Here is a 16,255-nt window from a genome sequence, read left to right on the forward strand (position 1 = left end):
AAAAAGGAAAGTAATGGATATATGGATCACAATTTTTCATTGCTAATTCTGGGTATGACTTAAAAGTGGATAGAGCTCACACATGCTCACACACACTTATTTTTGTCTGATGAAATAACAAAGAGACTTGGTTATACCTGAAGCTGTGTTACAGTCAAAATGGGTATGATAAAATGATAAGGATCCATAAAGTCTTGCTGAAATTTTAAGGACATTACATTTCTAAATGTTTTGCAGGATCCTTCTCTAAACATACTGAAAGATATTTTCTTGAAGGCTTCCTTCCTTCAAGTAGAGGGCTCTTCCTGCTTGTGATGTCTCACCATAATAATTTGGGTTGTTATATTGATTCTTCTTAACTGCTGGTTCTGTGTCTTTATAACATATTTTTCTTCTTGCTGAGAAGAGGCTTAAGCAAGACCTGAAGAGCCTTCATTCATTTGCTCTTGAGCTTTCAAAAGATTTTCAACGTCAAAGCAAGACTTGTCTTTACCAAGTTCTGGCAGCAGTTCAGGGGATACAGCTGCAGAATGAAGCAATGCAAAGTAAGGCTCATTGCACTTAGATTTCAAACATGTAACATCAACAATGTAATTGTTCCGTGTTACTAATGTTAAAAGGTTGAGTTTGATTTTTGAGAAATCTGTCACTGAAATTGTAGTATTTGTTTCTTGTTTGACGTTAAATCATCAAGGAGTTCTGAAGCATAAGAAGAAGTACAAATAAGTCTGCAGAGGTTATGACTGATAATTTGAATTTGTCTTTTGTGTGGATTACAGCTGCTATTAGACTGCTGCTGAGTTGGCTCAGATGTAACATTTTTAAACTGAAGTTCTCAGGCTTGTTATCTTGGCTATTTTAGAAGAGCCAAATAAAGAAGGCATTGCTTTATAAAGCTGAAATTTGTCTGCTTTTGACTGTACCAGGAAAGGACTTGGCTTATTTCAGAGGTTTCTGAAAATACTGCCTGAAATTAGGATAGACTTGATTTTTAATATTTCTGTGTATTTATCAAAAAAGAAATTACTTCATAGTCAAAAACCACTTGCATCTGCTGGACTGTAGATACTAACAGCACATGGATTGCTGTTTTGGAATTCAGGCACTTCCATGTTCATGTGTACATAGGAAAGACAGCCAGTGCACTCTGCTCTCATCCCTGAGGATTAAGTGCATTGGTCTTACACCTGGATGCCATAGTGTGGATTTCTGCACCTGCTTCCAATATCCTTGATTCTGGTGAAGCTCCTACCAGGCCTGAGAATCACATGACACATGCAATGCTTAAATTGTTTGATGTGTAGCAGCCTGGTGAACTACAACAAATACACAAATTTACAATCAGAGGCTCTTTGTGATGCTCTGAAAGCCATTTAAAAGGTATGTTTTCTTACCTTGAATTATTTCATTTTGGGACTGATTTGGTTCTGATGGGATTCCTCATGTCAATAGCAACAAACAAAACTGTTGGTGATGGGTGTTTACAGAACTTATTCCTGTATGTTAAGTACTAAGTTATAAATAAAATTTGATTTCTCCATTATTCTTGTAGAGAAAATGCTCCTTCAAGGAAAAAATCACAAATTGAAAATTAACTTTATCTAAAAAGTGAACTTTTCTCTTATTGAAGCAGGGGACTAAATGAGCAGATATGAGATTGAGTTTGGCACTTAGCTATTGTGGTGTAAATAAATAATAAGTGTTCCTTCGGAGGCCTGGCAAAATTGTGTTGACTGTTCTCAATTTGCATTTCCTGGTGCATTGTTCTTTGAAATCATAAGCAGGAGAAACTTCCCTAACTATAACAAAATTAGTATCCACTTTGGTGGATGACTTTTGTTTTCATTTGTCTGGTTTTCAGTTCTCTGTCAAGTGTTTTAGATGGAGATTCTATTGTTAAGGTTAAATATGACCATTGGAATTGCCATCCTTAAATTACATGTAATCTTTTGTAGACAGAAAGCCCTAAGTACATATTCTGGAGACAGTATATATTACCAGTTTAATCTTAAAATAGAGATTGAACACAAGGGAGAAAATTACAGAAGCAGCATTTGAGTAGGTAAATTTCAAGGTTGTAGTTGACATGCAACAAACTGTAAAACCTTCTTATAATAACTGAGTAGTCTTTTGCTTAGAAATATTTATTCACAATTTGAAAACCAGGCTATGCCTTTCCCACTGAATGGGAGGGAATATAAAGCACTGAGACTGTCAGTTGAAGGAAGGGGACTGTAAAGGTTACAGTCCTGAATATGCTTGCAAGGCATCACAACTGTTAGACTGATGTTACTGGGATTGGTAACATTTAAACAGAAAAATTGCTGGCATTCCCAGCTCCCAGAAAATTTCTATATCAATCAATGAAATGGGCAAAGGATGGGGAAGAGGGATGTCTGTAATGGCTGCATTCATGTGGTGACTACTTGTCTTGCCTAATGAAGAGTGTGTTAGTAGTATTTTAAAACAGATGTACCCAATGTCTACCCCTAGGTTAAGGATGAAAATGTAATGACTGTAGAGCTTGCATCTGATGTCAAGCAGAAAACTAGGAAAATGTTAAATGAGTGTTTATATTTGTAACTGCATAACTCTGCTTTCAGAAAAAAAAAATAGAAGTTCAGAACTAATTTAAGCATTAGGAAACTTTTGTTCTTTCAGGACTGGAATAATGGAAGAGTACCCTCAGCATCTATTGTTTCACCTTACTGCTTGTTTCAGAGACTTAGGGAGCTCAAAGTGTGTGTACACAAACATGTAAATGAAGATACTTATTGTGGAAGTTACTTAAATAATAAATGGAGTATTACTTACATAATCAATGGAATCTAACCTTGTGTTTTAAAAATTACAGTATAATTAGGGGTCAGTGACTGTAAGTGGCCCTTTTGAAAATTTATGGTAACATTTGCATGGGATTCTCCAAACCAAAGCATGCTCATTTTGCTCCACATGCTGGATGCAAAAGGATTTTTCATCGTGAAACTCTTAGACATTGATTCCCCAGCTATTAATGTCATGCTTTCCCTGCATGCATGCACTTGTGGAGGAACACTGTGAGCTGGAGGTGAATGGCATGGGTATTAGAAAAAAGAGATCTGAGAAATCTCTAGTGTACACAAATGTCCCTTGAAATTATCTGATTTTTAGTCTTTACCAGAGAGATTAAATTGTATGTGTGGCCATGCTGAGATACTGAGTCTGTTCCTTGCTCTGCATACTGAGGCTGGTGGCCATCAGGCTAATTCAGCTCACAGACCCAGGCTAATTCAGCTCACAGCAGGTTTTGACTGCTTGATACTCTACATTTCCAAACTGCTCACTAATTGCTGGGGATATTGATTTCCCACTGGTGTTCCTAAAAGCTTGCTTTTTACACAAGCTTACAGTTGCATAATGTGTCTTTTGGGTTGTATGTTTGTTTTAGGCCTGCTCAGTGTTAATGTAATTGGGCTGAAATAAAACCATTTGTGAAGTTAGAAGGCTTTTATAATGACCCATACAAGTCTTCTCAGTTTGGTGAAAGAGACTCCCTAGGGTTCAAATGATCCATCTTTCCTATGAATTCCACATGGAGTGATGGACCTATCTTAAAGGGGAACCTTACCACTGTTGTAAACGATTAGTAGCACTGTGAGACTGAGGGTAAATGACAGGTTAACTTATTGTAAAGTTAGCCCACATGAGTCTAATAAGTGCAGATGTAGTGTGAGCCTTGCAAGTGACATCCCCATCTAGCAGCAGGCTGCTTCAAATGTAAGTTTCAGGCTTTGCTGGCAGGCAACATCACTCTGACTAAACTGACATATTTGAACTGCCTTTAAATATCTTACATTGTTGATTGCTTTTCAAGACTTCACATGTATAGTTGTGGTAATCGTTTGTAGCTTCGCATAGCAATAACTATGATGGGATTTTTCATAGATGTCTAGTAAATCAGAAACTAAGCCTCCTAATTGAAATTTGGTAGAAGTTGAGAAGGTTTGTGCTTATATTTCATGAGGTGCTACTAGACAATTCTTTTTGTAAAGCCATGGAGTTTATATCTCTGAAACTGCTTTCTTCTAGTGTTTCAGATAAAAGCTTTTGATCTTGAGCAGTCTCTACAAGAGGTGACAGAGAGATATGAGAAAGAAAAGCAGAAAAGGAAGGCTCTACATAACAGCTTAATTGTAAGTATGTTTAACAACAGAACATTGGCTTATTTTGTTGAAATTATTCCCATAATTTCCTTACCAATGTAAGTAAAGAATATACTTCACATGGATATATCACTTGTCCCAGCTATCTATATATGATGTGTTTATTGGCTGAGGCACATTTGTCTTATAAGAAACCCCACTCCTTTCTTTTTACACATGATCTTCCAAATGCTCTCATGTGACCTACGGCCCTAAGGAGTACCATCCATTTTGAATAGTGGACAAAAGTTGAGTTTCTTTATCCTCTTCTCTAAATTTGCATCTTCTGAAATTGTTTTGAAATTCTTAAAATTATTAACTTGATATTGCAAAGTAGTCATCTTTTATTTTTCCAAATATCTCAAGATGTATCCTGCTCAGCCGTTAGTGATGTTCATTTGGGATTAAATTTTTCCTATTTGTACTTTAAATTTACTCTTCCTCCCCTTCCCACAAATGACTAGTTTTGGGTTTCCTGAATCAGGTCCTGATTTTTAGAAACACAAGCTTTATTCAAACAAAATTTTTTAAAGTTTTTCTACCTGGGACAATGAATCTCTTTGTTAAAAAGTACTTACCTTCTGAATTTTGCTTTGTGTTGCAGTTTACTGAAAGGATATTTCCCAGAGTGATGGGGCGTTAATACCAATGGCCAATAGTCCTCACAGACAAGCTGTGTTCAGTCATACAAAATGAGAAGAACTGATCACTAACAAAATGGAAGAGATAAACAGGTCTAAAATGGCCTGCAGTGAAAAATTAGATACTGGCTTTTTAATCTTGTAGGAATGCAGTGGACAGGAAAATATACAACATATTTTATATTCCACATCTTCCTCAGGACTGGTGGAAGAGAAATGGAGTGTGCAGTGTCTGTTGAGTTAATGCACGTATCTGAAAAAGCTCACGTAAGGAGGAAGGAGAAAAAGGAAGGGAAGGGAAAAATGGCTCAGAGGGTTTTTTTTTTGTGTGTCCATATGACCTAGAGAGAGCTATACAATTCCAGTGTACGAGCTCTGAAGAGCTCATACTTCCTCAAGTACTTTGTCCTACCTTACTAAGACAAATTATATTGATTCTGTTTTTTCCCCACAGTGTCTAGGGCAATGATGTGGTAAACACTGACTTTCTTAAACATGTTCGTGTCTGACAAATTTCAGTGTATTTATCCTCTCCAGTAACTTGTGTTAAATACAGCTCAATATTTTTATCCCAGGAACTGAGAGGAAATATCAGAGTCCACTGCAGGATTCGACCATTGCTACCTTTTGATGATGCTTCTGGACTTTCACAAGGCAGGTAATCTGTTTTGATTGTGTTAGAGCTATCTGACTCATAATTCAAATACAGGGAAAACAATAGTTATGTTTGTATGAGAACAACTGTGTCCTTGATTTTTCTGGTTTTATGTGTGTGGGGAGACAATGATGGTATCATAAAAACTAATTGCTGTTTTCTTTCTCCTGCTAAATTGGCTCTAGCCAATCTCATCTCCCTGTCTAAAAGTATGTCCATCTCAATAGAAAGCCATAGTTGTTCTGCCAAGCCAGGATTATCCTTGGCTTGGCAGAAGTAACACAGCTGCAATCAGTTTAGAGTGTATTCACTATGCTATACAAATTCTGGGATGCAGTAATGTGAGAGCTGCCAAAAGACGTGGGTAGAGACACACACTCAGTGTTACAATTGTTTTGTAATGCTATAGAACACACTGGCTGTCACCACAAACATTGGTAATTCTATTTCAGTCTAATTTGGCTCTGCAGCCCTAATTTATAAAACGTTTACTGTAACTGGTATGTCAAAACATTCCAAGATCCAAAAGGAAAAGAGGGATTAGATGCAAGTATCTGCTTAACAGACTGAATTCTCCATAGATGACTAACACCAAAGAAAGTAGGGATTGAAGTGTATACAAAGAAGGAAAGAAAGAAGGGGAAAACTAGGTGGGTGGCTAGAAACCAGTAACATTATCATTTGCTTTATCAGTAAATAGCTGATTTGGGGCTTCTTTTACTGCCTGGTAACTCTAAAAGAGTAGATTCAGTGTTTTAAAGTTTTTTGGGTTTTTTTTTTTGCCAAATCTTAAAAAAAAAAGATCGTTTTAATTAAAACAATGTCAAAAACAACAGACAAGATATTTCAAGAAGACTGAAGTTGAAACTTGCATTAACCTGTGCTTTGTACACCTGGGAATGAACCCACTCACTTTTTTTTTTCTTTTGTTGCAGTATGAAATAGTGCAATCAGGTGCTGACTTGCAGTGTAAAACAGGATAGACTGGGCCAAACAAACAATTGTCAAGGGGAACTTTTCGTAATGTATCAAAAAGTAATTTAAATAAAACGTATCTGTAAAACAATGGACTGATTCTCCAAAAACTTGCATACATAAGTAGATATACACACCTTAGTAATCCCAGTCAGTGTTTGGACTAATCATGGATTCAAGATCAAGGACAAATACCTGAAAAGAGGGTGTTTTTCACTTTAATTTTCTAAAGTGAAAGCCTCTTGTTACAAGCTCATGCAACAATCACAAAATAATAGAATGGCTTGCATGTGCATTCATCTTAATTTGGTTTGTTCTAAATGTGTTTTCTAAAGTAGATTATTTTGCTTGATTGCACTTTAATTTGTTCATTACTCAAAATTAGCTGTGGTGTTAGTATGTACATAGGGTACAATAATAGTGGCAATTCTGAAAGGTACTCTTCAGATAGTGTGTAGTTCACATTTCAACATTTTTTTTTCTCAGCTAAGTGGAACACTTATGGTTTGAAAGGTACCTCTTCTTCCCCTATTGATGCTTTTTTCTTCCTTTATAGGCAAAGAAATTTTTCAGAAAAAGTGGCGTATGCAGCTGATGATGTGAGTATTTGATGGTGGAATTCAACAGCACATTCATAGATGGTAGAAGAAGAAACAAAAGGGACATGAGAACCATGAGTTTAAAAAAACCAAAACAACAAGGCCAGGTGCTACTGAGATTTGATTACCTATGGGTGCAATAGCAGGTGGTTTGTGCTATTTTCATCCTGGTTCTTTGTAGTGGTAATAGCCTGGGGCTTCTGCTGGGGCAGCCATCCTTTAACTGGAGGTTGAATGTTTGCAACAGTCAAACTGCTGTTGATTTCCTGCTGTCAGTCCCTTTGAGCCACCTGTATGTGCTGTAGCTATTTCTAAAATTACGTCAGGCTTTTTTCAAATTTTGCTATTGCAACACAGCTAATGCATTAGGACAGGAATCTGATACCTCGTGAACCACAGCAGCCTATGTGGTGCTGCAGTCAAGCATGTTAAAGTATCCTGGCTTAGATCCATGGGAGGGAGAATGGTCATTGAGGTTGCAAATGACATCCAGCATTAACTGAGGCCATTATGAAGATATAAAATTTAAAAAGGCACAGTAGTGTGAGCTAAGGTCAAAGTATTAACTTGGGTTTTAATTTTCATAGCTGCCATAGTTCTTAGTTGGCTGCTCTCTGTTACTTACATGGTGATGAGCCAAATTCTCTTTTATAATGTAGTGCTTAAAATATTGCTAAGTGACCTACAATATGTTATGCATTTAAATCTCCCAAATTATAGTTTCATTAGGCAGATCTTACTTGTATAATATGGATAATTATATATATATCTGAATCTATATCTATATGTGTGCAATTAGGTAACTAATGGAGCTCATAAAGAGATGAAAAAGTAAATATATCAGGAGATAAAAACCAGGGACCTGTAATGTTAGACACAGTATTCTGGATATCCTGACACATTTATTGTACTATAAAATACTGCAGCCATTTCTGTCCTGTTAAATTTTCTTGCATAAGGATGAAATTAGGCATATTTAGGAATATTTAGGTTTTGGATTATTTCATATAGATACATGATGTATTACAGTGTTGATATGTTTACAGACAAGGCAGTGTTGGCTTACTTATGCCAATTTATGAGTTTTGTGTTGTATGAAAGAGTTGCCTTCAATATGATAATCTTATTAAATATTTAAGGAATATAAATATAAGCATGGGATTGAGAAATGAAATTTGCAAAATGCTAACTTCCTGGTTTTGGAAAACACAACATAGACTTCAAATGTTTCATTGGTTTGCCTGGACATTTATTTAGTTAAAATACTTGCCAGACCTGAGGTCTTTGTTAGTTTCTTAATATGAATGCGTCTTTCTTTAAGAAAAAAAAAATGTTGCGAGAATCCTACAAAAAGCAGTCAATTTAGGCTAATCTTACAAAAGTAAAAGAAAATAATGTTTTATTGCCTGTTTACTTTGCTGTTAACAACTGAAGATGTTATGCTAATGGCTAGGATAAATGTGCAATTTTCAGATTAAAATATGGGGTTTGACTTGTATTGAGCTTTTAGTTGCAACACAGTCAAAGACTGTATTTCTGGAAACAGGTTAACCATTTCTGAGATAATGATTTAAAGGAAATTTTAGATCAGGGTGAAGGAAGACTGTGTGTGGTAGACGCTAAGTTTATTAGTTTTGCTTTTTAAATCATGGCTGCCTCTCCAGAATTTTTTCCTGATAATGCTTTGTGTGTAGCATAACCAGGCAGTTATTTGCCATGATTGTGTTAGAAAGCAGAGCCACATTGGAGAACCACAGAGACTACATGACTTCCATTTAGTCTCTGGGGTTTTTTTTTTGTTTGCTTGTTTAGAAATTCATATAATTCTTAAGACACGTGGTCTTTTCTAACATATTGTTCATCTTGTCTAGAGAAACATGATTCTGATTTTAAGTCTAAAAAAGGCTTAAGATTTTACTAAGTGTACCAGAAGAGTATTGTATTTCAGTTTTTGAGTTACTTGAAAATTTTTGAAGTTTTCTTTTTGTCCTGTGTATGCTCAGCTCCTCAACATAACATTAACAACTGTCTGAGCCTTTCTTCTGAAGCTTATTGTGCAATAACTGTGGAGAGTGAGTACACAGCACACATCAGGTTGAACCACTCCACACAGATGAGGACACTGAACAGTGCTGGTATTGTCAATACCTGAGAAAATGAGCAGATGAGGAGGTACTGAATCCACAGGCTCTTTCTGGTGGTGACAGCCCAAGGCAGAATGAGAAATATAGGAAATTCAGACTAAACATGAGAAGAAGCCGTGAGGGTAGTCAAACACTGGCACAAGTTGCCTAGAGAGGGTTTGGATCTCCATCTTTAGAGACATTCAAGCCTGACTGGCATGATCATTACAAATGCTCATATGAAACTTCTGCCTGTTAACAGTCAATTATTTTCTTTCTATGTTATGCAAATAGAGGTTTTTTCTCTTATTCCTCACCTTAGAGAAAGCTTGTCTGCAAGTATATTAGATATCTGAATCAGAAATTTATTCCACCATTCTATATATTTTTCAGTTTTTTTCCTTTTTCTTTCCCCCAGAGCCTGTTGGTTACTGATCCTATTAGAATTTTTGTGTCAGGCCATTTAGTAGCAGTGTTGCACTGACATCTGTACTCAGCTAAATTTGCCAGTACTGGGGTGGGTAATATAGCTCATTCTGTACAGTAAGTGTTTCGTCATCATTAGTTTGATAATTATACATTTCTCTTCTCCAAAGAGGTAGAAATACTCATAAACTCAAAGGAAGAAATTTGATGTTTATTAGCCTTTTTCACACTGGACATACTGTTATGTGATCGTTATTTGCTCAGCTCTTTATAACTTCAGTCTGTGGCAATACTTATTTGAGGCCACTAGTTCAGCACTCCAATCCACTTGTCTGAAGCACATTAGGAATTTCATCACTCCCATCAAATGCAGTAATATAACCACAGGTTAGTAAGCTAGAAAATATCTTTGAATTGGATTAAGTATTTTGTGTGCTGGAGAGCTTCCACCCAATTTGTTGTAAGCTTCCACGTCTTTTTTCTTTGCTTTTCTCAGCAATTAAGCAACATTTGCTATGAGGAGCAGAAGAGCACAGAATTTGCTAGCTAAGCCACATCAGACTGCTGTGATTGTACTCTGGTAATAGTTCAAAGGGCCACTTACATATTGGTCAGACTTGCAAAGTTACTGAATAACTCATCTGGAAAGTGCATTCCATTAGAAACTTGTAGAATTCTACAGATTGTTGTAGTGCAGCTTTCTCTTAGTTGTGAACTACCATGTTATTTAATAAAATATGTATCTTTTGCTTAGTTCTAGACAGAGCTATCTATGAAATCAATCTGAAAAGGCACTGTGAAAATTTGCTCAATAATAAAAAAACTCTTTTTTGCAATTTTTTGTGCCTGTAGTGGCAGTTGGGGAGCTTGTGTTTACTTGGCTTTCTAGGTCCAATAAAAAGTTCAGGTAAGGGTTTGGATCTTTCTCTTGAACTTAAGTGCCTGTTTTGTGTTGGTTGTTATTAAATAACCTGAATGGATTTTGAGAGCCTTTCTTATGATTTTGCAAGTTCACTGCATTATGCATGCTCTAAAGCCTCATGAATTGGCGACTGCTGCTTGGACTTCCTGGTCTTTAAAGCTGTCAGCTGATACATTAAGATTAATGGATAGTTGGTTTTGTGTGTGCCTGTGATATTAACTACAGATAATTTACTTTTTTCTCTTAGGAAACTGTCCTTGTCAAGTGTAGCCGTCCTGGTCATGCCTCAGTAAACAAGACTTTTCAGTTTGAGAGGTGGGTAGTCCCATGTAGCAATCAGAAATCTGAATTGCTGGAAGATTTGTGTAGTGAGGACTAATAATTTTAGTAGACATTGGCTAGAGAGTAATGTTCTTTTTGATCGGGTTTTTTGAGTAGGGCGGGTGGGAGGAAAATTATTGGTTTCTTTTAGTGTGACAATTATGTTCTTCCCAGGACAGAATAATGCATTTCAGGGAATAGATGAGTCTTCCCTCTCAGTAAAGACTACTGATATGGCTGAAACCTTTATAGAGACTTACTTGACTTGTTTCACAACATGAATAGCTGTCCTGATCATTGGGACATGTTGCAATGTAGCAGAATGTTTTAAAGGTAAGGAAGCCTTTTTTGCCTTCCAGTACTTAGAGGGAGGGAGCTCTTGAGAAAATGGGGCCAAACTTTTTATAAAGTAGAGTTTGTTGCAATAGGAACAGGAGTAGTAGAGGTTTTAAAGTAAAAGAGGGTTGATTGAGACTAGATATAAGGAGGAATATTTTCACAATGAATGTGGTGAAAAGCTGGAATAGGTTTCCCAAAGAGGGACTAGATATCAGATTCCTGGAAACATCTGAGGTCAGGTGATATGGGACTCTGAGCAACCGATCTAGTTGATGTCCCTGCTCATTGCAGGGGGATTGAACTACGTGACCTCTAAAGGTTCCTTAAAATCCAGACAATTCAATGGTTCTATGAATTGAGGTGGACTGCAAGATTTCAGCATTAGACATAGAGCATGACTTTGGCAGAAACTGGACTGAGCACTTGTACGAGTTGATGTTCAAACAGCCTGACCAGAGGCAGGAAGGCAGAACACTGGCATGGGAATCAGTGCTCCCCAAGGGAAAGGCTACAGTGGGACTACTTTCCATATTAGATGCTCAAAAATCCACACACATGAATCACATTTTGAATGCACCATTTGTGATAAGGGCTTTAATGGGACACTGGAGTCCCTACCAGTCTCTGTAAGTGAGACAGAAAGCTGCTGGGAGCCAGGCTGAAGGGTGTCTTCTGTTCTGTCAAAATAGTGCTGACTTGGACCTCTGAAAACAGGAATGAAGAGTTAAATAATACAATGAGAACTCTGTAAATGACGAAATACAAAATTTTACCCCAATGCCTCTTTCTAATGCAAACTTTGAATCTGTATATTACAATGACTCAGGAGGCTGTCTACCCTGAACCATGATGCAAAACCTTCTGGAAACAGAATACAGGAGGACAATTTCATGCTTCCTTGCTTGAAGGCAAAACTTGATTTAAAGTCAGATGTACCCAGCATGAATTATCTGTCCTGGTTTAAACTTGATGTCTGAGCCTGTTCAGCTGAAATTCCTGTAGGTTTGCTAAACATTGTTAGTATTTACCCTTTCCTCAAGGCGTTCTTCTAAAGTGCTGCAGTTTTCTACTCACAGGAGAATGGGGACTGCTGTCATGCAGGCCACCAAGCACCTGAAAAATCCTGAGATAATGCAGATCTTGGGGAAGCTTTACTGATCCCACAGGTTATAAGACTTCTTTGATTCAAGGCATATGAGCTTTCTTAGGGTACATGGCCCCCTCACATGCTGCTAAGCTACTCAAAGTAATTCCTTTCACTCTTCAGCTGTACCTAACCCAGCCATACCAGTTGAAGTAAACATAGAATAATGCTGGAATTCAACTCTATAGAGCAGCACAGTTAATGGTATTGACACACTACTCCAGAGGTGCTGTGATTCTGGAAATGTGGTGTAGATCCTGGTAATCAGGAAAAGGGTTAAAAAAAATGTAAATCCCCCAAAGAATGCAGTTCTCCAGGAATGTTTTTTTAGTGTCCCAGTACAGCTATTTTTTTATAAACAGAAAAGCATATGTTTCTTATGAACTCTAGAATGTTTATTTTTTTAGCAATGTTTTATGGAACTAATAAATGTCAAAATATTTGATTTCAGCTCAGGAAGAAAATTCCAGCTTTCAACATGTTATGCTTTTATAATTTTATTGGCAAATCAGTTAGCAAAATAAAAAGGAAGCTCAGAATTTTCAATGTGAAATTCCCATTAATCAGTGCACAGGGACAAATCTATCATTCGGGTAAAAATACATGGGGTTTTAGAAAGAGATTCTTTGGATTTGCAGCATCTTTCATGGTTTCAGATAGCTAATGAAGTGGGTGTCCATGCTTCAGCCAAGGCTGTGGTTCCACTGTAGCATAAACTAGTTCAAGACTACTTTAAGCCACTTTATTTCAGTATGGATAGCACTTGAACCACAGCAGCTAAGTAGTGGCAGTAAAACCCCTTTAGGAAGTCGAGTAAATATTTGAGTAGTTACTGTAACATGGAATCACGTGCCTTTCCTCGGATCAGCTACCAGAGCCTGACCCTGCCATAGCTTTAGTGCCCCCAGCTGTGGCTGTCCTTGGAAGAAATGGCCTCAAGCTGCACTAGGGCTTAGGTGTGTGTCCAGCCTGTGCTCAGGTTAGATATCAAGAAGATTTTCTGCACAGAAAGGGTGCTTCAGCTCTGGAACAGGCTGCCCAGGGAGGTTGTGGAGTCACCATCCCTGGAAGTGTTCAAGAAACAACTGGATGAGACACCTACTGGGTTAGGTGACAAGGCAGCATTCAGTTAAAGGTTGGACTTGATGGCCTTGGAGGTCTTTTCCAAGCTAATTGATTCTGTGATTCTATTTGGCTGTGCAAATGAACTGCTAAGACTGATTGATTCTAGCCTGGGTTGTGGCCAGTAGCAATGTGTTTGCTTTCTTAGGTAGCAAAAGTCATCAACTGTGAATGTTTTAATCTTTAAAATGCCTTTCTTAGCATTTTGTCTTTTTTTTTTAAATATACATAGTAGCTCTGAGATGTTTTGATGTGCAAAGAAAAAAATATTTCAACACATACTGAGTTAGAGACCTGGTTGGTTAAGATGGAGAACTGGGTGCTAATGAATATTTCATCAATTGCAGATGATAGATGAAGCAGAGAAAAGTGTTTGGAAGTGCTTTTGCTCTTTTATATTGACCTTGCAGATTGGATGTGCAAAGTTTACTGAAGCATGCATGCAAAGCAGGGACAGAGTATTCGGTGGCTGTGTCCTCCTGGTTTGAACTGTGCCACATCCCTGCATATTTGTTGGTTTCTCAGTGCACTATGATGGCACATCAGTGGAATGGCAATACAAGCAGTATTTGTCTATCAAGCCAGACAAGTGCTCCTTTCCTGATTAAAGAGAGTACATACTCCTGCAGCTTACAATTAGTCTGTAGAACACGTTGCCACAGGATGTTGCTCTGGGCCAAGAATTTAGCAAGATGCAGAAAGAAACTGAATGCTAATTCTAATAATATTTTTTTTGAAACAGAGATTCAACTCATATTTCAGTTTTGAGGCCAGTATGCAGCTTTTAAAGATTAGGTTGAAGCACAGAGATGAATTATTGTGTTGCTGACCACCATATTGTTTCTTGGCTGTTGTGAGGAAAAATGCTGAGTTCATGCATTGGCTCCAATTCTGTATCTGTTTATCAGTGATCCCTCTTCAGTATAAACTTATTTATGGAGAGCATGAATACAAAAACTCTATTTGTGCAGTCTAAAGACTGTACCAGGCAGATCATGGTCAGATATACAAAGAGGCTTGAGTAAATGCTGAAGAGCAACACTTTGCCTTTATTCAGTTAACCCTGTAGTATCCTGTACGATCTGTGGGATACTGCTAACTGAAGTGTACTGGTGTACTGTATACACAGAGGAGTGATTGTACTTTGTAACCTTTGCTGCTACCAAAATTCCTGTTTCTAATTAGCCATTTTGCTGTGAGCTATAAAGGAGCATGTAAAGAGCACCTACTGGAAAACAGAGCCATACAAAAAGTCACCACAGAAAGATACCAGAAAAGGAAACTTTTTCAAAAGACAAACATTCATACCTCAAATATTTAACTGTGGGTAAAGATATTCATGTTTTAGATTCTGTTCATCTTGTATAAACAATGGGTGCTGCAGGCTGTAATCTTGGGGAGGATACATTTTTGGTGTGCTACAGAAAAAAAGAATGAGTTAGGATATCCATGTTTTATGATCAGAATTTCCTCTCTCTGATGATTTCCTATTTTCAGTCTTGATTTTATGTTGTACAAACCTGAAAGGGTTGCAGGAAATATTTCTTTGAAGATAACTGTTGGGGTTTCTTTTCCTTCTTGCACACAAAAAACATATGGAGTTGTTTCAGACATCATTGTATTGGCCCACATATTGAAATGTCATTGCTCTTTTCTAAGAGGTAGAATAACTCATGCAATTTAATTGTCTTCCAGTCTGTTTAAAAAGGTCTGCACTCCACCTCATTATGTAAAAGAAAGTCTTCCCTTGAGTGAGAAATGTTGATTTCAGAGTAGGTATTACATCAGGGCTGGGGATGGAAATACCTTAGGCTGATACTGCCCACAAAGATAGTGCATCCCTTAACATTACCTTCAGGAGCATTCTGATTTCTGCTGTGCCTCTGAGTCTTCTGAGACAAGTCCTCAGCAAGCTTGCAGTCTCTGTACCTCTTCCCCCCCCCCCCCCACCAAACTTTACCTCTAAAGTAAAGTAAAGGGCAATACAACCTGGCCACTGTCTTCCATAAACTGATACATAGGAATCCCAGGCAGCAGGGATATTTCACATTCTGGTAGGTGTGAAAAAGTTACAGGGATCCAGTACAGCCTAAAAAAAGACTCTGTGTGCCAGAGGGGCAGGCAGGAGGTTTATGATGAGCTCAATCCACAAGGGTACACCTATGTGTTGTTCTCCCCAAAACACACAACAGCTGCTCTGAAAATGTGAGTGAGGACTTTGGAGTTCAAATTTTCAGTTGTGTGTCACAGAAATGTCAACAGGTGCCACATGCTATATGTCACTGGCCTACAGTTTCTGTGGTCTGTGTTCCTGTGACAACATTAATATTTTTCTTTGGTTAATCATTGCACTTTGTTCCTCAGAGTTTACAATGATTTGGAGTCTCAAGATGCAGTGTTTGCAGATGTGGCCCCTTTGCTAACATCTCTCCTGGATGGGTAAGTTAAAAGGTTGCAGTAAGAAAGCTAAAGCACAATAATCTACTGAAATCTATTAATTAAAAAAAATACTTAATAATGGTGACCTAGTCAAGTTTTGTGGCTTTTCAGTTGTATTTTCCTGTTTTCTTTCTACTCAGCACCAAGTGAATGCTGTTTCTCTGTATAAACAGTGAAAATAGGGTGTACAAAATTTAGTAGAGCAGACAAATTTGTAAAAATAAAAAAAATCCCAGGTTTTTCCTCTGGTCTGCTTCTGTCAAACTGATGCTTCTAATGGAAGATGTTGTATTTTTTCTTTGTGTTCTTCAGGTTATATTTTATAACTTTTCCAGCTGCAGGCATTGTATGATACATCTTTTCCAACA

General features: G+C 37.4%; 1 protein-coding gene across 1 annotated transcript in view; it reads left to right on the plus strand.

Annotated features, from left to right (window-relative positions):
- Positions 1–16,255, plus strand: part of KIF25 (kinesin family member 25) — a 40,122-nt gene that overhangs the window by 6,643 nt on the left and 17,224 nt on the right. The window contains exons 4-9 of the mRNA XM_030945825.1: positions 407–545; positions 4,069–4,172; positions 5,398–5,480; positions 7,009–7,051; positions 10,770–10,837; positions 15,813–15,887. Of these exons, the coding sequence (XP_030801685.1) occupies positions 407–545; positions 4,069–4,172; positions 5,398–5,480; positions 7,009–7,051; positions 10,770–10,837; positions 15,813–15,887 (512 nt within the window). The remainder of the gene's footprint in view (positions 1–406; positions 546–4,068; positions 4,173–5,397; positions 5,481–7,008; positions 7,052–10,769; positions 10,838–15,812; positions 15,888–16,255) is intronic.

The sequence above is a fragment of the Camarhynchus parvulus genome, chromosome 3, assembly GCF_901933205.1.
Source record: "Camarhynchus parvulus chromosome 3, STF_HiC, whole genome shotgun sequence".
Taxonomy (NCBI): Eukaryota; Metazoa; Chordata; class Aves; order Passeriformes; family Thraupidae; genus Camarhynchus; species Camarhynchus parvulus.